The sequence below is a fragment of the Barbus barbus genome, assembly GCF_936440315.1.
Source record: "Barbus barbus genome assembly, chromosome: 6".
Classification (NCBI taxonomy): Eukaryota; Metazoa; Chordata; class Actinopteri; order Cypriniformes; family Cyprinidae; genus Barbus; species Barbus barbus.
The window spans coordinates 18,033,330-18,054,693 of NC_136734.1; the positions used below are offsets into that span (position 1 = coordinate 18,033,330).

Below are 21,364 nucleotides of genomic sequence, written 5' to 3' on the forward strand. Positions count from 1 at the left end.
CAGGCAAGCTTATGCTGAGTTGCCAAACATGCAGACTCTAGTAATGTTGGGGTGAAGAGAGCTGTTTACCAAGGGAGTTGCTGTACAGCATTTCTGTCGCATTTTTCTGCTGTGTCTGCACCAGATAAACATTGTGTGACTTTTAAATCTAGTCATTTTCTGTGTGTTAACTCATCAAGCCAGTCCACCTTCATTTTGACTTTCTGCTGTCTTAGATGTCTGGTGAGAACATCCTGTCTTCTCCAGAGATCTGAAACGGGCATTATGTCTCAGCTCTTGCACATGGAGATTCCAAACTTCGGCAGCACTGTTCTGGACAGCCTTAACGAACAGCGGCTGCTGGGCCAGCACTGCGATGTGGCCATCATGGTCAACGGACAGGCCTTCAAGGCCCACCGCGCCGTTTTGGCGGCCAGCAGCCTTTACTTCCGTGACCTGTTCAGCGGAAGTGCCCAGACGCTCTTTGAGCTGCCCTCGTCCGTGGCCCCATCCTGCTTCCAGCAGATTCTGTCTTTCTGCTACACGGGCCGGATGACGGTGAGTGCCAGCGATCAGCTGATGGTCATGTACACCGCAGGCTACCTTCAGATCCAGAACATCGTAGAGCGAGGAATGGACCTCATGTTCAAGGCCAGCGCTCCATACTGCGACTCGCAGACATCTGCCACAGACGATCCTCCGAGCCCAAACAACAACAACTCCTCCCTGTTGCTAGGCGACCAGCCCACAACTGTCTGCAAGATCAAGGAAGAGAAGCTGGAGACCCCGGTGTGTGCTCAGAACGGGGAGCTCAAGCACTCTGGGGAGGACAGGGGACCAAGGGGCAGATCTTCAAGGAATGGCACTCTTTTCTACACAAGTGGAGGCGCAAACGGGGTCATACCTGTGATGCATGCTTACGAGCACTCGACCCGAGATCATGCCAGTCCTGGTGCCTCTAGCCTCCCGACCACAGACAGCCCAACTTCACACCAAAACGAGGAGGAGGACTTTGAAGACGACTCGTATGAGAGCCTGACAAATGGGAAGATCTTCGGGGGCTCGTCCGGGATCTACGGCAGTAAATGTTTTTTAACGGACTTCTCTTTTGCTCCATTGCAGCTCAAAACACTACGGATTTATCCCTGTGAGTGTGATCTGTTGTGTCTCTTCCCAGTGCAAGAGAAGATGGAGGTGTCCTCCCTGCCTCTGTCCTTGGAGAACCGTTTCTGTGTGCTGTTAGGAGGAGACAGAGAGGCTCTGCCTGCCGGACTCATCAGTCAGATCGGCTACCGCTGCCACCCTGCTCTCTACACAGAGGGCGACCCTGGAGAGAGACTGGAGCTGATTGCAGGTGAGGCCTGAATAATAGCAGCCTGTCTGAAACTCCATGTCCATCTGAATTATTTATCAGTTTGAGTCACTGATTCAGAGCTAAGGTCTCCTTGTCTCTGTTGTTGGTGCTGTGGAAGGATCTGGTGTCTTCATGACTCGTGGGCAGCTGATGAACTGTCACCTCTGTGCTGGGGTCAAACACAAAGTCTTGCTGAGACGTCTTCTAGCTGCTTTTTTTGACAGGTCTAAAACATTACAGATGTGTAACAAGTGTAATGTGTATCTGTCTGAAATGCCAAGAGCTCATTTCTGCAGTAAAAATAGCCAAGCAGAGATGGAATCAATCTTCTCACATTCAAATGTTTAGCATATTGTGTTTGGTAACTATAAGGACCGCATGGTGTTTTGGAAAAATATTGTGTGTGTGCCCTCCAGTGGTTGACTATGGTATTCTGACTGCAGGAACACACTGGCCGACAGCTGTGGGACTGGAATACGTTCCTCCAACTGTGATCCAAATCGCAAACCGCTGGACAGCCGCATACTCAACACAGTCAAACGTGAGTCACCCATTGCTATGTTGTTACAGTAAGCAAAACTGACTCTGCTTAATATATGTTCCTGTTCCTTGGGTTGCTTTTTTTTAAGTCTTCAAATTTTTTCATCAAAGCTTTCCTTGCCTGCAGTTTCCACTTTTCATGAGCCAATCAGTTTCAGCTTACCAACATTTAATCCTTTTTCATTCGGAAATATGTTACAATGTAGACGTGAAGTAGGTTCAATGTTGACTTGAAGCATTTATATTCCTTTTTTTTCTCTCTTTTTTTATCATTAGTCTACTGTCAGAACTTTGCCCCTAACTTCAAAGAAAGCGAGATGAATGTGATTGCTGCAGACATGTGCACCAATGCCCGGAGAGTTCGCAAACGCTGGCTTCCCAAGATCAAGTCCATGCTTCCGGAGGCAATTGAGGTGTACAGGGGGACTGCGGTCCTGAGCCAGGTGGAAGGAGCTACCCAGCCAGGCGGTGGCTTTCCCTTTGAGTCAGAGTTCAAACACCTGGCAGCGTCAAATCTGACTCTGGAGCAGCATCTCTATGGAGACTGCAGAGAGACACTGAGGAATGGCTCTCACTTCAGTATGGAAGAGAGGTCCCAAAAAGGTGAAGAAACCAAGACTGAGCCAAGCCGAGCCAAAGAGCCAGACAACCCGCAGGAAGTTGAAAGGCTTCCAGAGAGTCCCGAGAGAGCAGCCAGCGTGCTCGCCCTCAACCCTGCCAGCAAGAAAGGGGAAAAAGAGCGTGCAACCAGCAGCCCCAGATCACAGAGAGAGGAACAGAACAGACAGAGACCAAAAAAAGACGATCAGTGACTTCCTCCACTTAAAAACTGGTCTGCAGCTTCTCACACCAAAAAGGATCATTATCAGTAAAGGCAATCTCCCATGCCACTGAACATTACATTAAAGCTGCATGATCATGGGAACTGGCCATACAACATTTTTTCCAGGATAGACTGAAAAACGTCTGCATTAAATACAGTTGTGATTACAGGTTTACCTACCTCTTGAAGAATCTACAAAATGTTTGTTTCTTTAAAAATAAAAGGGATCATAACAATTGCATTTTAGTTTATTACTCACCTTATGAAGCTGTTTGAGAGATATTTACATTTATTCCACAAGACAAAATAATTCAGTTTACACATCTGATACTTTTCAAAGGTTTACATACCCTTGGATTTTAATAATATATATTGCCTCCTCAAGCATCAGTGACTGTTTTTAGGTATTTTGCGATAGTTGTGCATGAGTTTTTGTTTTGTCCTGAGCAGTTAAGCTGTTCTTGACAAAGCCTCCAGGTCCAGTAAGTTATTTGGTTTCCCAGCATGCTCTGAACATTTTAGTTCTTCCCTACAGTGGCTATATGATGCTGGTATCCAGTTTTGCTGTTCTGGACAATTGAGGGTCTCATGCAAAACTGTGATGCTTGAGGCAACTCACAATATTAAGAATCAAAGGCATGTAAACATCTGATTAGGATTTTTGTGTAGTTTTTTTTCTTATGAAATTTTGACAAATATGTGTTATGCAGCTTCTTCAGGGCAATAATAAATGACTAAAAATATATATATATATATATATATATATATATATATTTCATGATCTTATTTTTTTTTTAAATACTAAATGTCTTACTGATTCCCCAAGGGGTATGCAAACGTCTGAGCACAACAGTCTAAAAAATTGTAAGGATCTTTAAAGAAGCCACTTAGCATACGTAAATACCGGCACATATACAAGCCCAGTACATTAAGGCAAGCTGCAGTGCATTTTTTATGAATGCATGTGATGCATAAGCTCTGGCATTTCTGACTAAATACTCTTGCCAATTACAGAAACAAATGGATTATGGACTTCTGCATGGAAAAAACAAGTGAAGTACAAAGGCCCTCCTTAATATAACACGACTTACATGCTTCAGAAATCAACTACTGCTTTGACTCCAGCAGGACAGTGGGGTTGCTATGTACAAAGCTGACTGTGGGACGGCTGAGTTCAGTACAGTAAGGGAAGCTGAACAGAGAACAACAGTTCTCTAGAGAGTAGCTTGGACTCTCAGTTTTCCCTCTCAAGCTTTTTAAATCTTACTCTTGTTCACAAGCTGCTGTATAGTAAATGCTTGCCTGTTTTTTTGCATATCAGCTGGTCTGGACATTTGAAACGTGATTGTATGATTGTTTTTTGGAAGCGAAATAAAGGAAAGGATTATTTTGAGGGATAATTAGGTTATGTCTATTGTTGTTGCTTAAAAATGAGTTTGCTTGAATACAATGAAATTGATTTATCGTGGATGAAACATGAAAACGTTAGGATAGTTTTACTTTAATGCAGAAGATACAATACATGTGAAATGTCTCAGTAAGGTCTAGATGAACAGAGATAGTTACAGAATTCATTATTGTTAATAGGATTATCATTTTCTTATCTAACATCTCATTTGCCTACCGAAATGATCAAATATTTCAAACTGGATTTTGTTCAAGTCATACAGACAGATTTTCTTCCTTAAGATGAATCTCTGCACCTGTTCCCCCAACAGGCAGTTTTGTCTCCTTTACCCTGCAAAAGAACAACAATGTTCATTTTTCAGATATCATTGACTATGTTCTTTGAATTATTGTACAATTCAACAATTGTTAAAACTCCTAAGATGGAACAGATTCAGCAGCTGTCCAGAAAATAACCTGCGTTTTGGGCGAGGTAAACAGCATATTGTGGCACCTGTGGTGATTTTGTGATGGTCTTTAGATAGCACATTCTGATCCTTTTCCAGATGTCTCCAGATGTTGCAGAAATCTCAAACAGCATTTTGAAAAAAAACATTTTGCACAGTTTTTCAGTTGCTCATTTTCCAGCCGAAAGAGATTCCAAATAAAACGTCTGGTTGAACAGAAAGAAACGTTTACGGAAGTGAATGCACCAAATAATAATTATTCTGATAAATAGTCAAATTATCTCCAAAAATATGTTTCCTTCACCGGAAATAATTTTCACTCAGAAATTGCTAGTGAATTTCATAAATAGTTACAATGAAAAAGCAACTGACACATTGAATTAAATGTGACGCTTTGAAATAGACAGACTGAAATAATATTTTCTTGTCAAATATAGTCCAATAATTTTTTTTTACAACTTCAAAAAATATATATTTTTTACAGTTTAAATTGGATTTCTTAAGGTACAATGTAATCCTGAATATTTCTCCTATGAGTCAGCAGCCACCTTAAAATTAAATTATAGCAAAATGTAATTGCGCTGATCATCCCAGATTACAAGTTTACATACTTGCTGTCTTGCTGCTTAGAGCATGTGACTGAAATCTAACCTGAGGACTTCCAGTGGTGCCAGCAGGGCACTTGCTGTGGCAGCTGTAGCTGAATCCTTCATCTGAGCCAGGAGGATATTTATAGCCCAGGAGACCCGCAACAGCACATCCGCCAGCATAGCTGCATAGTAGTACCACTGAAAGAGCACATCTCTCAATATTAAAGACTTTTCCAGAGCTGTTGCAGGTCAGTTTAACCCCTAGTGATTCATTTAATGCCAACTTTTCAGCCTGAAACTTCATGAGATGCCCATTTTAAATGCTTGCACTGTCACTGTCACCACATAGACTTTTAAATTGTGACTTTTGAGCTGTGATTTGCCATGTATGGTCAGTTTGACCGAATAATACCTATATGCTGGATCTGAAATATTGACAGAAGGGTTTTACAATGGTATCTGTTCTACCAAAGTTTTTTTTTTTAACCCAGTTTGTGTGCTGATATTGCCTGCTACATGAATAAATTTTAACTTTTGAGAACTAATATCCAATTTCTGTACCATGTGGGTCACATAGACATTTATGGGTATGTGCATAGGAACAGTTCACCCAAAATGTGTAAAATGTAAATTTGACTAACCATCATAACTCTTCATGAAAAAAAAAGTGTATTTTTAAATGATATCTTGGTCATTTTTAAATATTATGAAAGTCAATAGGGATTGGGGATGTCAACAGGGTTGCCAGATCTGTGTAACAAACCAACCCATTGGCCAATCAAAACTGGCCTAAATATCAAAACTCCAAATCTTTATACGCCCCTATATTATATCTTTGTGTGAAGATAACACCAAAAGTTTGGGGTGAACCATTCCTTTTATGTATAATATATATTTTATATCATGTTAACAAAGACAATCTCCAGATCAAAAACAAACAAAAAACAAAACTGTTATCAAAACTATTAAAAGACAGTGTTACAAGTGTATATATACACACACACACTTGTTTTTGTGAATTGTGGGGACATTTCATAGGTGTAATGGTTTTTATACTGTACAAATCATATTTTCTATCGCCCTACACCTAAACCTACCCCTTACAGGAAACTTTGTGCATTTTTACTTTCTCAAAAAAACTCATTCTGTGTGACTTATAAACCTTTTGAAATATGGAGACATGGGGAAATGTCCTCATTAGTCACCTTCTCCTTGTAATAATAATGTCATTACACAAATACCCATGTCATTATACAAATTTGTGTCCTCATATATCACACACACACACACACACACACAGAGACTGTTAGTGTGTGTTGAGTATTAACACACTTCAAGGTCCTTGATATTTGCCTTACATTAACCATTAATCATCTAGTTATGCTTAGAATAGTTATTTGTTTGAAATATGAGAACATATTCTTGTAAGTTAAAGGTGCAATCAGTCAATTTATGCTCTTGTTTGTCTTCCTAAACAACCAATACAATCAGTGTAGATCACAGATTACAGTAAGTGCAGGACATGTAAAGCTTTATCTGTAAATAATGCTTAAAATATTGTGCTCAAACAGCTACTATATAGTCAACAATCTTAGAATTTCCTGTCACTGAATGCCGTGTTAAATTTGCCAATTCATAGATACAGAAGACATTTGCTGAAAATATTTATACCCATTTATTTGGTGTGTATACTCTGGCCATGTTGTAGAGGCTGGCGAATTTGACCATAAGAAACACAGTGAAGTATTTTCCTGCATTCAGGAGATGTAGCGTGTGGCCAGTGTCCCAGAAGCACCTCAGGCATTGTGCAAATCTCAGCCATGGTGGAAAGCACTGGATCAGACAGGTTACAGGCATACTATAAAGTCCACAGTCCAGACTCACTGTAACAAACAGAAGAAAATCTCTACTAAAACAAGACAGGAATATAAAGAGGTTTCTTGAAACATATAGTTCTACAAACTTTGATAAGTAATTCTGTCCTAAAACTTAATTTTACTTTGATCTGTGTCCCATTTTCAGTATATAATATAATATAATAATACTGGAGGCACAAATACAGTAGCAATTAGATGGTTACCTGCGGACAGAGGGCTGTCAGACCACATATCTCTCCAGTTGATCTGATATGTATAGAAGCACAGCAGATCCCTCAAGCCAAGCAACAGAGGGCTACGACTGTTGAATTGATCAGCTAGCCAGCTTTCTGCAAAGCCCACAGGCTGAAAAGGGGCTGCCAAGACCTTACTCTGTAATATAGATATTTTAACGCATAAATGAGGCTGCTGCATATGATGATGCATTCTCTTGAGAGCACTGCTGCTAAAATGTGTACTATCGGTAAAACTTTGTACACCAAAGACAGCAAGGCTCTAGGTGAAAATACATATACCCTGGTTATTAATACAGACAAGATTTCAACATGAACATTAATGTGTCTGCCAAGGTCGGCAATAGAGGAGGAGTAAATGAAACTTAAAAACAAAACTGTTTGTACCCACAACATTCTGAAATATATTTTATATGTATACAAATACTGTATTTGTATTTAAAAATATCTGCGTCATTTAAAAATATCACACAAATGTAAGCAGGATTCAAAAGTGATAGTCACCGCCACTGTTAATAATCACAGCCCTGCTCATAATCAGACCAGCAGCACGCTTACAAGTGTAATATTGCTTTTACATAAGAATATTAATAAACAAGGTATGAAATGAGGATATTCATATTTTAGGAAAGTTACATTCTAGATCCAATATTGAAGATTTTTTGTCTGTTTTTGCTCTTTCAACAAAAAGTGTCTAAATGAAACCAAAAGAGAATAAATCATAGGGTGTCTTTGCACAAAACACAGTAGTGGTGCTTTGTTCAAGAATACATCAGTGTTTTTGAATGAATCAATTGAATGAATGATTCAATGAGGATAAGTACATCTCATCATTCATTGTGTTCAAGAACTCATATACCCTGAAATTGCTCAATGTTGAGGAAAACCTTACAGTGTTAGTTAAATTATTTAGACATTATATAATGTTGTAGTAAAATGTGAAGTTTTGCATATTTTTTGGACACAGAGATGAGCATGTATATTTTGTAAAATGATTGCAACTGCTTTTAATTACAATAGAAGTAGCACAATTAAATTGTGTTGTCTGTTACATAGGGACAACTGAAAAGACATTTATAAGTTTATTTTAAACTGCAAAGTATTAAATGATAATATGTGTACATAAAGCTTTTTTACTTGCAAATTTATAACACTATGTATGGAAGTCTGTCCCATTAGTAATTAAAAGTTGTATGCGCACTTGCGGCCTTCACACCCATTTGAACAATTGGGCCAAATAAGAGAAATGTCATGTAAGTAGACAAGTGGTCAAGTGCAAAGAAGACAAGTGTGGGCATTAGGAGAGTTTCTAAATGAATCAGCAAATCAGTTGAGTGAATAATTCAGTGACTCACTGGTAAAGACATTTGTGGCTATATGTACATTATCAGTAAAAGGTGCAAATCTGTCACTGGGGTGGTACCCTGGCGTACAAAAGCTAAAAGGTACATCTTTCAACTTTATTTACATATTAGTACCTTAAAGGTGCATAGTAGCATTTTAAAAAGTAGAACCTAAAGTGTACTGTTGTGTCAATTCATGATTACAAGTTGTACTGAGCACTCCAGCCTAGATTCACCCAGGACACTCAGAGCACTCCCAACCTTCAGGGGGCAACCATGCAACGGAGTTGGTGGAACCAACTTCTCAGGAAGTGCTCTTGGGACCATATTTACCTGCGCACCCACAGGGAGTGCATGGCATTTAAATGTTTGGTAAGAGCTCAGTTGGCCCTCTCACCCGTTCCTGAAGAGATACTATGACCACAGCTCCTGATCATCCAAAGACGCAACTGGTAGGACAGAATGTGATTGGATGTGTTGAGGTCATGCTTCTATATGACTTTTGCTTGGTTGTAACGTGCAATTTAAGTTAAATAGTTGAAGACTTTATTATGTGAACGTCAAACTTGGAAGTAACGTTACTCTAAGCATGTGTATTGTTTAATTATTATATAAGTTTAATTGTGGGATTGGTATTTTAATTATTAACTATTAGAGATCCTAGGTTAATCTACATGAATTTGTTTGGTTTGGTTTGAGCATTCAGTAGCATTTATTAATTACTTTGAGAAAGTGTTATTGAGATTGATTTGTAACTAATTCATGTCTTTTGTTTGTGTATCTTAAAGGTTATCAAACTATTCTGTTCCATCCCAATCTATCAAACCGTCTTTAAGAAAATAAAAAAACAAAAAGTGAACAGATTTGAGTTGTCCTTTTACGTCCATCAGAGATTAAGCAGTTTTCAAGTTTGGGCAGAGCTGTGGTCAGTCAGAAAACACACAGAACTTGACATATACATATTAGTACCTTTTGAAAGGGTACTGCCCCAGTGACAGTTTGGGTACATTTTTGTTCTGGGCTTGTCAATGTAACCTGCAGAGAGAGCCACTAAATAATTCCCACTACTAATAACCAGGCTAACATAATATAAAAAAACAACAACAAAAGTCAGGTCCTATCTTTGCCATGTCTTACCATTGTGACTATGAGCCAGCGACGAGCCTGGGTGTGAAATATGGAGAAAGGGTTTAGTAGCAGAAATATTAGGAAGCTGTGAAAAAGTAGTGGGTGGAGCTGCTGTGGAACTGACAAGACAGGAGGATGAAGACTAGCCAGTATACTGGTGCACCAGCACACAGTCAGACCCCCGGCCATCTGCATTACACAGGCAAACATATGAGGCCTCAGCACAGCAATCACAGTATTACTAAACACGCTCTAATACGTGATTTCAATATAACTCCCCTCAAAAATATGGTAGTATGAGAGGTGATCTCTGGGATCCAGTCCAAAGATGAGTGTGTGATTTATTGCTGATATCAAAGCAGTACAGGTTCAGTCCAATCAGGAACAGAAATTCAATCAGCAGGAAACTTCCCTTGTAAAGCTGCAGCTGAGGCTTCAGGAGCTCCAGGTCTGTTTCATTTAACACTTTCAAGACAATCGGATATGTTACCTACTTAGAACATAACAACTAACAAATAGATACAGAGGGATATGACTTGAAATATACCATTATCTCATAATTATATTTTTGCATGCATAAGGTTATTAAGAGGGAATAGAGATCTATCTAATAGAAAATCAGATATTGTATGCCATTGTTATAGTTTGTTTACAGTTATCTAGGGATAAATGGGGGAAATTAAAGACTTTACTAACCTCTGTAAGCTATAGTGATAAGTAAAGCCATGATGAGGCCGCAAGCAAAGCCAATCCGAAACATTATCCACACTCCGACTTTCTTTGTACAAAAGACTATAACGTGTAAGAGCCTTTAAATAATGCAAAAGTTATGTCTTGAACAAATGTATTTTTCTATATGACATTCTGACTTAATTGGCTTCACTTGTCAAAAAGGACTTTAACTTAATGATGGAGGATCATGTAGATTATTCCATTCCTCTGTAAATGAATTTTGTTTTACTATAGCATATTTGATGTGTGTGAGTGTTACAGTACAACAAAAAAACAAAAGATATACATTTTTCTGTTTAAGCAATATTATGGCCTTTAAAGCAAATTTCTTGTCTGCTTTTCAAAAAAAATAAAAATTGTGTTGGGGCAGATTTACTAACAGCTTGTGCCCATGCAAACACTCTTTTGCCATTAAAAAAAACTGCTGTCAGGATTTAGTAAAGGCATGCAGTGAAATATTAGTGATGAAAAGGCATGGACAGATTTATTTTTGCAGATGACCTTATTGGATATGCACTCGTAGGAGTTTCCTTGTCAGACACAACATTTATGGGATGAGAGTATTTAAATAAATCATGCAAGTTGATTTATGAAGATTTTCCAGTAGTCCGTTCACTGGTATTTGTGGCATTATTTAACACCCAAAAAAGAACATCTTAACTGTGTTGCTAAGGGATTACTTAAACCTGATTATCATCGGCTCTGCTTGTTAAGGTCGTGGGGTTCACAGGGACTGAACCAGCCAAGCCAGACCCCCTCCGGCTTGCTTATAGGGTTCTTTAATTTGCACATTGTCTGTACATCACCCTCAGAACTTTCCACTCCTGTGCTTTTATGGCATTGCGGTCTCACGCTAATATCCCTTTAGCTGCCCCACCAAGAAAAAGGCAATTGAAAATTTTTTTGTTTGCATTTCTGATCTTCTTATGTCACTAGTTACCACACTCAATGTATTTTTTTTCAACACATCCCATAATTTTTAAAATATCGGCCTCTACCAAATGGTTGATATGTCACTTTACGGTAAAAGTTCCAGAATTCATACATATACTATGAAAATCAGAAAATATGAACTATAATACTAATTTATTTAAAAACAATCAAAATAAAATATTTTTGTGTATTGAATCTTCTTTATTTATTGAAGTATGCCATAAAATCTTTCAGGTCTTCATTTTAACACAGGAAATTATGTTTTTCTTGTTTTTTTTTTAACAATAAACAAAAATAAATAACACATAAATAACTAAAAGTAACAAAACCAAAAACATTACATTCTTTCTGCATTCAAAACAAAAAAACAAACAAAAAGCAAAATATAGTAATAGTAATATATGTGACTCATGGTGCCAGTAATCCTCCAGCGATGGAAATTTGAAAACACCCATAAAGAGAAGCATGGAAAGAAAATCTTCAATCTCTTTTGGGCTGGTCTTGATTGGATCCCCCAGCTCCTGGGCAGAGTACAGGTTGGTATGATGAGCAACATGCTGAATCATCTCATCAGTGAAGAGCATTTTGAAGTATTGGAAAGGTGACTGTACATCCACAGGGGGTTCAAATCTTGATTCTGTGACCTGGAATTCCTCAATGTCTTCATGCTTCCAGATTCTTCTTGTGCCATTGTGTGGGCCTGAGGGGGAACTTGAGCCAGGGGTATCCTCTGGCTCCTTCAAGGAAACTGTTTTTAGAGTGTTTTCCTTTTCTTCTTTTTTTACGTGGAAGCTTTGTCGAGGATGTGCTTGTTGAGGGAGCATCATCTTCATCCAGGGACTCAAAAGAACTGTCACCAGCTACCTCTTCTGAGATGGGGTGATAATCAGGATCCTCTATTGGGTCATCTATATCACTGAGATCAGCATCAGCATCTTGGGGGTTTTCTGGTACAAGGGCCTGAAGAGTGCGCATTCTTTTACCATAGAAACTGTTGACATCCATCTAGTAATTGTAAAAAAAAAACAACAACAAACAGATAAATAACAATCACTTCCAATTTTATTAATGTTAGTACACCAGCATTTGTCATTTAAGAAGTAAATGCCACTGACAATTATGATTTCCACACATTAATTCCAGGAATTCATTATATTTACTTCAAAAAATATACAAAAGTGGCAAAAAATGCATACTTAAGAAATTAACTCCGTATATTCATGAAGAAATAACAATAGCTGTGTCATATCCATAGCTATGACTGATCAGAAGTTTATATTTCTCAGCAAATAGTCCATTCTGACTGCAGAAATGGATGATCTGAAAACATTAGCTTAGCTTTTCTACTTTTACCATAAAGTGACAAATCAACCATTTGGTTGAGCACGTTTTTGAAAAATTATTAAAAACATACTAAAGTTTTTTTCATGGCACCAAGTAACATAATTTTGTAAAGTTAGGGTTCTTACAGTGTAATATGTCAAAAAAATATGCTTGCCTTGCAAAATTTCACCAAGAACAGTTCACATGGCAAGAGTGATTTTTTTTGGTTTCTGACATCCAAGTTAGAAGAAGTGTTGTGACAAGTGCTGTTGATTGACCTTGCGACATCTAGTGGATTTATTTGGCATAACATACCTCAACCAGATGGTAGAGATGGCTCAATCAGCTTGAGTTAAGATAGGTACTCCTCTCAATAAAATATAGTGATTCAAAATGTGCTCAACCAAACAGGCAGTTAAAGGGATATGCCCCGTTTAGTAAATCTGGCCATTAGTCTGTTTAACTTGTAAACATGATTTAGTATACTTGCTGATTGAGAGCCAATAGTTTTATTTCACAGGTGAGGCTTTTTGCTCTTACCGGTGTTTTGTCCATTGGTGGGACCTCAAGTCTTTTCATCGCTCTCAATTTGTCACCCCCTTTCAGCTGAATCATGAACATCTGTAGAATCACATTCAATGTTTTATTCAGGAGCTGGATGTCTTGTGATGAATAACGTGATCTAAAGGAACGGTTGCACTCACCTCCAATTTAGACATGAGATGTTCACATTGGCCTCTCTCTGTGTTGAGCAGAGATGTGTCAAGCATCTCATTTCTCCATTTTAGGCCATGTTCACAACCAAACTTTGAATCGTACATTGTGGTGATCTTGCAGAAACACGTGTAGTTAAATTCCTAGAAAAAAGTTCCAGCACAATAGGGCATATTTTATGCCATTTCAGTTCTTAAAGAAAATATTGTACTTGGTAACTAATATATAAATAGTAAATTTGAAATTTGTCATCAAATAAATGCAGAGGTTTCTATGTCTATAAATATGGATTTTCAAGATTTTTAAAGAGCGCCTGGTATTTTTGCAGAAAGGCCAAGCTCAGGTATAGTTCACCAACTGCAATTTTGATTTGTTTTAGATTGGTTCTTCTTCTTTAGGTAGGTGGAACAACACTGATGTCACAATTATCTCCTTGAACTCTGCATCCAGAAACTTCCTGGGCTACAATCCCAAATGTTGCCAATCTGTTGTGAGCTTCTGATAGCTTCTCTATAAAACAGAAATAAGTAATAGTGTGAATATGTATCCACATGCACTGTAAATGATCTGCACACAGTACTTTAGTGTTGTCTACCTGAAAATATGTTCACCTTGTTCAGCTCTTCCTCACAGCTTTTGAAGAACTCTTTTGTCACAGACCTTTGACTGTTTCCTATAAAGTGTTTCATTATTACTGATGGATGAATGAAAACTTAGAAATAATGTTACTCCCTTATTCCCTGCACACAGCCATTCACATCTCAATCCTTTCCCTTATTAAGCATTCAGCTTTGCAAAGTTATTAATGATTCATTTGACCTGCTTCGCCTTTGATATTGAGAGGATACCTGCCATAGAAAGTTGAAATCTATCATGCATTTATTTTCAATGGGAATAATTTATGAGATTATACTGATGTATATGACTGTCATAAATATGTCTTGGCAGCATTTCTTTTCTAACTAATTTTTTAACTTCTTTTAACAGTGTAAAACGCAAGTGACTATGATACATTATTTTAATAGTGGAATACACTCATATAACAAGAATTCAGCAGTGAAAACGACCCAACATGTTTATGCTCTTACCATAACAAATGAGGTTAAGCCTATCTTCTTTGTTTAATCTTCCTTGAGATTTCAGGGTCTGAAAAACAACATATTACTGTCCTTTATTTGGTTAAGTAATCATGTTAATTTACGAATAATACTATTAAAGTCTGTAAAAGCCTGAAAGTTTAAAACAATGTATCCAGGAACAAGAACCCAAACTCACCGCATAGCTCATATATTGCTTTTTCCATTCAGGAATCATTTATAAAGCTGGGTGGTCAGAAAATGTCACTTGGATTACCTGCTCACCAGAGTGATCTCCAGAGTTTTCTCCAGGTGTGCGTGTGTTTGTGGGCCTCATAACAATAGAAAGTATGAGATGTGGAGGGAGGGGCAGTCACAGTGCAAGAGCACAAAGAATCACTAAACTCACAGCTCTACATAATGAGCTTTCTTATTTGAAGCATCATCTCTCTTTAGCAGTTAAAACATTTAAGAAACATATTGGATTGGATTGGATTAAATTTATTGTCATTGCACATGTAGATAAAAGGCAACGAAATGCAATAAAGAAGAAAAATACAGCACAACATGAGGAAAGGAAGGAGAAAAAAAATAATCCTCACACTATGCTCCTGAACGGGAGTACAGTGTGAGAACAGACAAAAAAACTCAGCATAGAGCACAGTCAATACAGGAATTTGCAGAGAGTAATCCAGTTCAGACGACCAGCCATCCGGTCTGCAGCCATTACAGCGCTAACACAGACCCGTTATCAGACTTATGGGAAGAAGCGGCAAAGGCGTTGGATGTGGGTAAAGGGAGGTGAATGAATATCTGTATCTATGAGCGTATGAGTGTGTGTATGTGTAAGTTCGTGTGCCTAGAGATCCGCCGCGCTGGCACTCCAAACAAGTTGTCTCAGTCCGCAGGTTGTGGTGCGACACAGCAATTGCCATGGAAACGACCTTGGCCGGAACCCAAACGCTCGACAATCACAAGGTATCTGTTGAGGGGGGAAGGGAAGAAAGAGCGTCTCCCTGCAGCATTCGTCCGGGGAGTTAGATTCCAGAGCAACCTTGCCAAGCTGTTCTGTTGTTTTGGGAAGCCGAAAAGAGATAAGATTGTTTGGTCTTTGGGCGAACAGCTGCCTAATTTCACAGCTATTCTCATTGTCCATTCTGATCTCCTTGTCCATCAATTGTCCTTTCCAAAGCCGAGAGCTTATCCGTGATCGAATCCATATTGCGGTTAATAGTCTCTGTCTCAGAGGCGACCGCTCTGCCGACTGCTTCAATCAAGACGGGCAGCCTTGTGAGGTTTTGGACAGCTGTTCCCGTCTCCTTAATTCTCCGATAATTCAGGGCAACGCCTAATCCAATCAGCAGAAACCCAGTTATCATGGTCCCAATATGTTGGTATGCATGCATTTATTTTTTGATTGATTGATTGATTAATCGCTGTAGATATTTAATATAATACAAAAACAGCAATCAACAATCCACAAAAATAATAATCCCAATAGATGTTTGGAGAACACTGGACTCCAAGAAAAAAAAAAATAGGATCAAATTTAAACCTGGAAATAAACATGTTTTAAGATTTAAAAAATGTATAACTAACTAAATAAGTAAATAAAGAAGACTCTGTCACATTCCTGTTTTTCCTTATTTGGTCATGTTCCTGTGTTGCTTGATTAGTTCATTCTGTGCACCTGTGTCTTGTTAATTTACTCATTAGTCCCTCGTTTGGTTTAGTACTTATAGCCCTGCTTTTCCTCAGTTTCTTTGTCCAGTCTACGTCGTGTAAAGAGGTTGTGTACTCTTATGTTTCAATGTGGATTTATTAAAGACTCTTTTTATGTGACTGTCTACCTCCTTTTTGCTCCTTTGAGCTTCTTCCCTCAGCAACCTGTGACAGACTCTTTGATTGCCAGTAAATTTTGAACCTCGGAATTTACACATTTACAGAGTTTGTGCAACTCCAGTGCTGTGGTTATTAAAGCAAAACGTGCTTGTATCACAATTTAATTAATTGTAATTCAATTACTAAAAATCACTTTTACCAGTGGTTTTAGACTTTTGCACCCAGCTGAAAGTCCCACTGCTATTATCAGAAAATGTACTGTTAATTTTAAATGACGCAAGTTCATTCAGATATTTACATCAAAATGAAAACTTGATTACTTGCAGGTATATACACTAGTCAACATTTGAAGTGGATCAAAACCTTTCATCAAAGTTGTCCTAAAACCAAAATGCGTTCTTGTCTTTTTTTTTTTTTGATTCACTTCAAATGTTGACTAGTGTATACACAAATGCACTGTCTTCTGTTGTTCCTGTAAGAAGTTATCTTTACAGATTTAAGTCATGGGGGAACTTCTTATTTGAAGCTGAAATCACCCTACCAATTCTAAATTAAACAGTCAGATTTTCTAGTCACTGATTCATTTATATTTACAGTAATATTACTAATATTACTAATCTGTGACTAATAAGGATGCCCAGAGTCTCTGCAGATACAAGACTTCTGAGATTTAAATGAATTCATAAGAGTACAAAATAGGACAACTTGGGAGTATTTTAGAATCAGGTCATATTGTCCCTGATGAGAGGATGCTCTCAAACAAAGAACAAAGTTTGTGTGATTCTTAAACAATTATTGGTTAAATCAAATAAATCAGGGCTATGAAGTTCACATGCTATTTTAAAGCAAATTTTACTTGTGTGATAATTTAAGATCTTATTTAAACTGACAAAGTCAGTATATCTGTCTGCTTTTTAGATAAGTTGTGATAAAACTCAAAAAACACAGTAAAGTATATTTATTGTAACACGCTGATTTTATTGTAGAGTTTCCACCTTAAGGTTCTCCAAGTCTAAAAATGAGATGAAGTACCTGAAACTCCGCTTGAGCACCTGAAAAGCTGCCTCTTAAAACATGAGAAGACAACTAAATTATTCACAGTTCTAGTTCACAGAACATCCTGTAAGATGCCACAGACACAAGTGATGTTTGCAAATATATTTCCTGTAATTGCACAATTTAAAAGGCAACATTTTATTTGTAAAACACTGGCCACGCCAGACTAAAAATAAATATACCTCTCCTATACATTTAATGATCGACTCGTACTGTGTGAACAAACAATTTCAGTTTTGTTTATAGTAGGTTTCATAAGGCCACATTTCAGTCCATAGCCAAGTATACAAAGGCCACACACAGTTTTGTCTGACAAATTACAAATATGAAAAATATAAAAACAACAACAACATACAATATGATAAATGTGTACCCTTAAAGGGACAGTCCACCCAAAAATGATGTTCCTCGTGTTGTTCAGAACCTGTATGCATTGTCTTTCTTCTGTGGAAAGCAAAAGAAGATATTTTGAAGCATGTTGGCAACCAAATGGTTTCATGGATAAATACTATGGAAGTCAATGGGATTCAAAACTGCATGACTACCAGCATTTTTCAAAATATCTTCTTTTGTATGCACAAAAGAAAAGTCATACAGGTTTGGAATAACTTGAGGTTGAGGAAATTATGAGAGAATTTTTATTTTTAGGTGGACTATCCTTTCAAATAGCCTATCAACCAACAATAAATACACAAATAATACATTTGTTCCTTTAAAACGTTAAATCAGTAACCCTGTTGACTATTATTCTCACTCACTCCATGCCATTCTTCATTTAACCGAGCATTACTGAATCATTTCAGTTCAAATTGGAAGTAAATATCCTTCATGGGATCAGTATTTTGGGGGTATGACCACAATGGGCTCCCCATTTCTAGGCTGCCACATTAGAGCCTGGGCGTCATTGGCATTAGGCTTAAGCAAGGCGTTTGTTGGGATGGGTTCATTTTTAACTAGGACTTGAGGCTGTTCCTGGATCAGTGGCTCCACAACTGTGGCTCTTTGACCTAGAGGCTTCAGTGGATCCACTTTAATGCAGAGCTGCATCCTCCAGCTGATGGTCCGGAGTAGCACCATCTCAGCAGTGGTTTCGTTCATGGCCACTAGCCAAGTGGTGAAGCGCTGGTCCCTCTGGATGGAGCTCAGGAGAGGGGGACTACTGGTGGTGCCCACTGGGACACTCCACGTCACACTTGGGCAGAAGTTGTCATTCATGCTGACGGTGAGTTTGGTGCTCTTCTTAGTGGGACCCACTATTGTGTACATCTCAGTGGTGCAGCCGTACCAGGGATAATTCACACCATCTGAATCACTAATGGCCTGGATCTGCCCACATTTCAGCTCTGGGAGCTCCCAGCTGGATCTAAAGAGGGAAGATGAAACTTCTTTCTCAGATGTTCTTCTTATAATGAAGTGAGTTAACACACTCTTGCATCAGCGATGTTCCCTAAATACTTGCAGTGAATGGGTGCCATCAGAATGAGAGTCCAAACAGCTGATAAAAACATCACCGTAATCCACAAGTAATTCATAACTCCAGTCCATCAATTAGACAAGTTTTAATTCAGACTGTTCCGTTGAGACCTCTATCTATAATATTGCTTTCTCCAGAGATGATTTTATCAGCTGTGTTTTGACGGCATCCATTCACTGCAGATGATCCATTGGAGAGAAAGTGATGTAATGCTAAAAAATCCAAATCTGATCTGATGAAGAAACGAACTCATTCACATCTTGGATGGACTGAGAGTAAGTAAATTCATTTTTGGGTAAACTAGCCTTTAACAGTAAAATAGTAAAGAGCGTTTGTTTAAGTTTCAAATCAAGAAAGTTATAAGGACTATATATAAGATTATCTTAATTAACAACCCTGTAATTTCCTAGGGAATGAATGTTGTGAATAATTTTGGTAGAAATAAAGCCTCAGCTAGTTTTCTCAGGACTGACGCTGGTAAAGGACAAGTCTTTTGTCCTGTTAGGGGTGTGTTCAAATTTGCTGCTTTTGAGGAAACAATCTCAGGAAATTGCACTATAAACATCACTAACATCCTGAAAAATCGTTTTTACATATTTCCTCAGCAGCATCATGCCACCTAAACTACACAGAAAAAAGCAGCTGAGTTCGTTCAGTTCATTTTTACAAAATTTCAACGGTATTTTACTGCCCTGTAAATGAAATGATGGTAGTTTCTGATATGGATATGCAGAACTGTGTTATTGTTTTATTTCTGCTTAATATGCATCATAAATGCTTATTATTACTTTTAGGCAAAATAATTTAGCAACTTATGTGCAAATTTATTATCATTTTTGTTTTGATTTTTATAGTGCACCTTTTCACCTGAGAATAAGTGGTTATTATTTATAAAGTTAATTCTTAAATAACAGTTAAGAGTAATCATCCAAACAATACATTAAATAACATATTTTACCAGTGAACATTGTTGGGTGCAAATCTTTAGAGACCCATAATGTATGCCCTTTATAGGTTCACTTGAAAATAAAGGTTCCCAAAGGGGAGGTTGTAGAAATGCAGGACCATTTTGGGTTCCACAAAGAAGCTTTCTGTGATTCTTGTGAAGAATATTATAATAATGTAAAGAACAATTTTCAATATATAGAAACGTTTGTGCAGTGGGAAAGTTCCATGGATCACAAAGGTTCTTCCTGGAACTAAAGATGCAAATAATAAACCTTTATTTTTAAAAGTGTTTTAGGAATATCAGCCTCTAGATTCCCAAGGCCCATCAAAATTTCCACACTTTAATTTTTAAAAGACAAGGGCCCAAAGCAATAAAGTATTCAGTTGCTAGGTGTATCTTTTCATAAAATGAACACACTTACACTCCTTCATTCCCATATATATTGAAGAAATCCATTTGATTGCAAGCCTGGATCCAGCCAATGGTCCAGATCTCTTTGCAAAGCATGGGTGGCACCTGCACCTGAGCTGATGCCCTGAAGTAAGGCGTGCGGTATCGCAAAACCAAATTAGATGACTCATCGATGACAGTCGGACTGGGATCAATGGAGGCTTGCAGTTCCAGCACTGTGATGTTCTCATGAAAACTTGGCTTGAGTTTTACACTCTGTACACATCCCATGGTGGAGCCTCTTTAGACTGGCAGCACAAACACCCATCAGTATCCAGATGAAGCAGTAACATTCACGATGAAAGAAAAAGGGCCCAAGTCTGTGGTCACAGTGCTATGACATGATTCCTGGCATGTCAGAATAATGAATCATTTCACATGTCTTGTAATCTCTTAATAGGCCTACAGCATTAATAAATCCCAGGTCTTTCCCTTCCTTCAGTCAAGCTAAAATAACAATATAAACCTTACATATTCAGTCTTACAGCTATTATAACAAATTACAGTTAAAATGAATAAATAGCTATATCGGGTCGGCTGGTTAAAATATATGTCAGTTCATACGTGCCTTTGATTTAAAACCAGAAATATCTAAGTAGCACCTGACAGGTACCGTCCAATAGTGCGGCATTACGACCAGTTACGCTGCGCTCCAGTCAACAGTTTTATGCCGTTCAGTCGCTTCATAATTCAAAAGGTCCTTCAGGATGACAAGAAGAACAAGCAACATTACTTGAAATTTAAATCCATAGTCTCGTTACAGGTCGAACTCCACGTTGTGTCTTCTGGCATAACTTGAGACCAAAATGTCTAAAGTCAAATCAAATGTCGGTGCTCCTAATTTCCGCGTCATATCTGAGATTTAAAGAGCGTGACCAGTCGGGTTACTTTGTGTCGCCCTTGTCCTATTATAGGCTTGTCAGGTTCCTCTGGTGTAATACAATACTTCAGCTGTTGGTCTTTTTTTATCCAAGCGGCTTAGAAGCGACGTTTTGCATCCTGGGTAGTGTAGTTTTGAGTCAAAGACATTCAGCAGACAATAGCCTATACAGAATTAATTTTGCCATAAGTTAAATATATGAAGTTCCTACAATA

The 21,364-nt window shown here is 38.1% G+C and overlaps 2 protein-coding genes across 2 annotated transcripts; one reads left to right on the top strand and one right to left on the bottom strand.

Annotated features, from left to right (window-relative positions):
* Nucleotides 1-264: 264 nt before the first annotated feature.
* Nucleotides 265-2,685, top strand: LOC306870644 (nucleus accumbens-associated protein 2-like; the record flags this gene model as incomplete). Its single annotated transcript, XM_079418036.1, has 5 exons — nucleotides 265-1,060; nucleotides 1,157-1,333; nucleotides 1,452-1,557; nucleotides 1,777-1,874; nucleotides 2,150-2,685. 5 exons carry the CDS (start codon nucleotides 265-267, stop codon nucleotides 2,683-2,685), a joined length of 1,713 nt encoding a protein of 570 aa, XP_079274162.1.
* A 14,618-nt stretch (nucleotides 2,686-17,303) lies between these two features.
* Nucleotides 17,304-21,213, bottom strand: LOC306871265 (protein FAM78A-like). The gene is made up of 2 exons (XM_079419069.1): nucleotides 20,241-21,213; nucleotides 17,304-18,759 (listed from the first exon to the last, which is right to left on the bottom strand). Exons 1-2 carry the CDS (start codon nucleotides 20,498-20,500, stop codon nucleotides 18,231-18,233), a joined length of 789 nt encoding a protein of 262 aa, XP_079275195.1. The 5' UTR covers nucleotides 20,501-21,213; the 3' UTR covers nucleotides 17,304-18,230.
* Nucleotides 21,214-21,364: the final 151 nt, after the last annotated feature.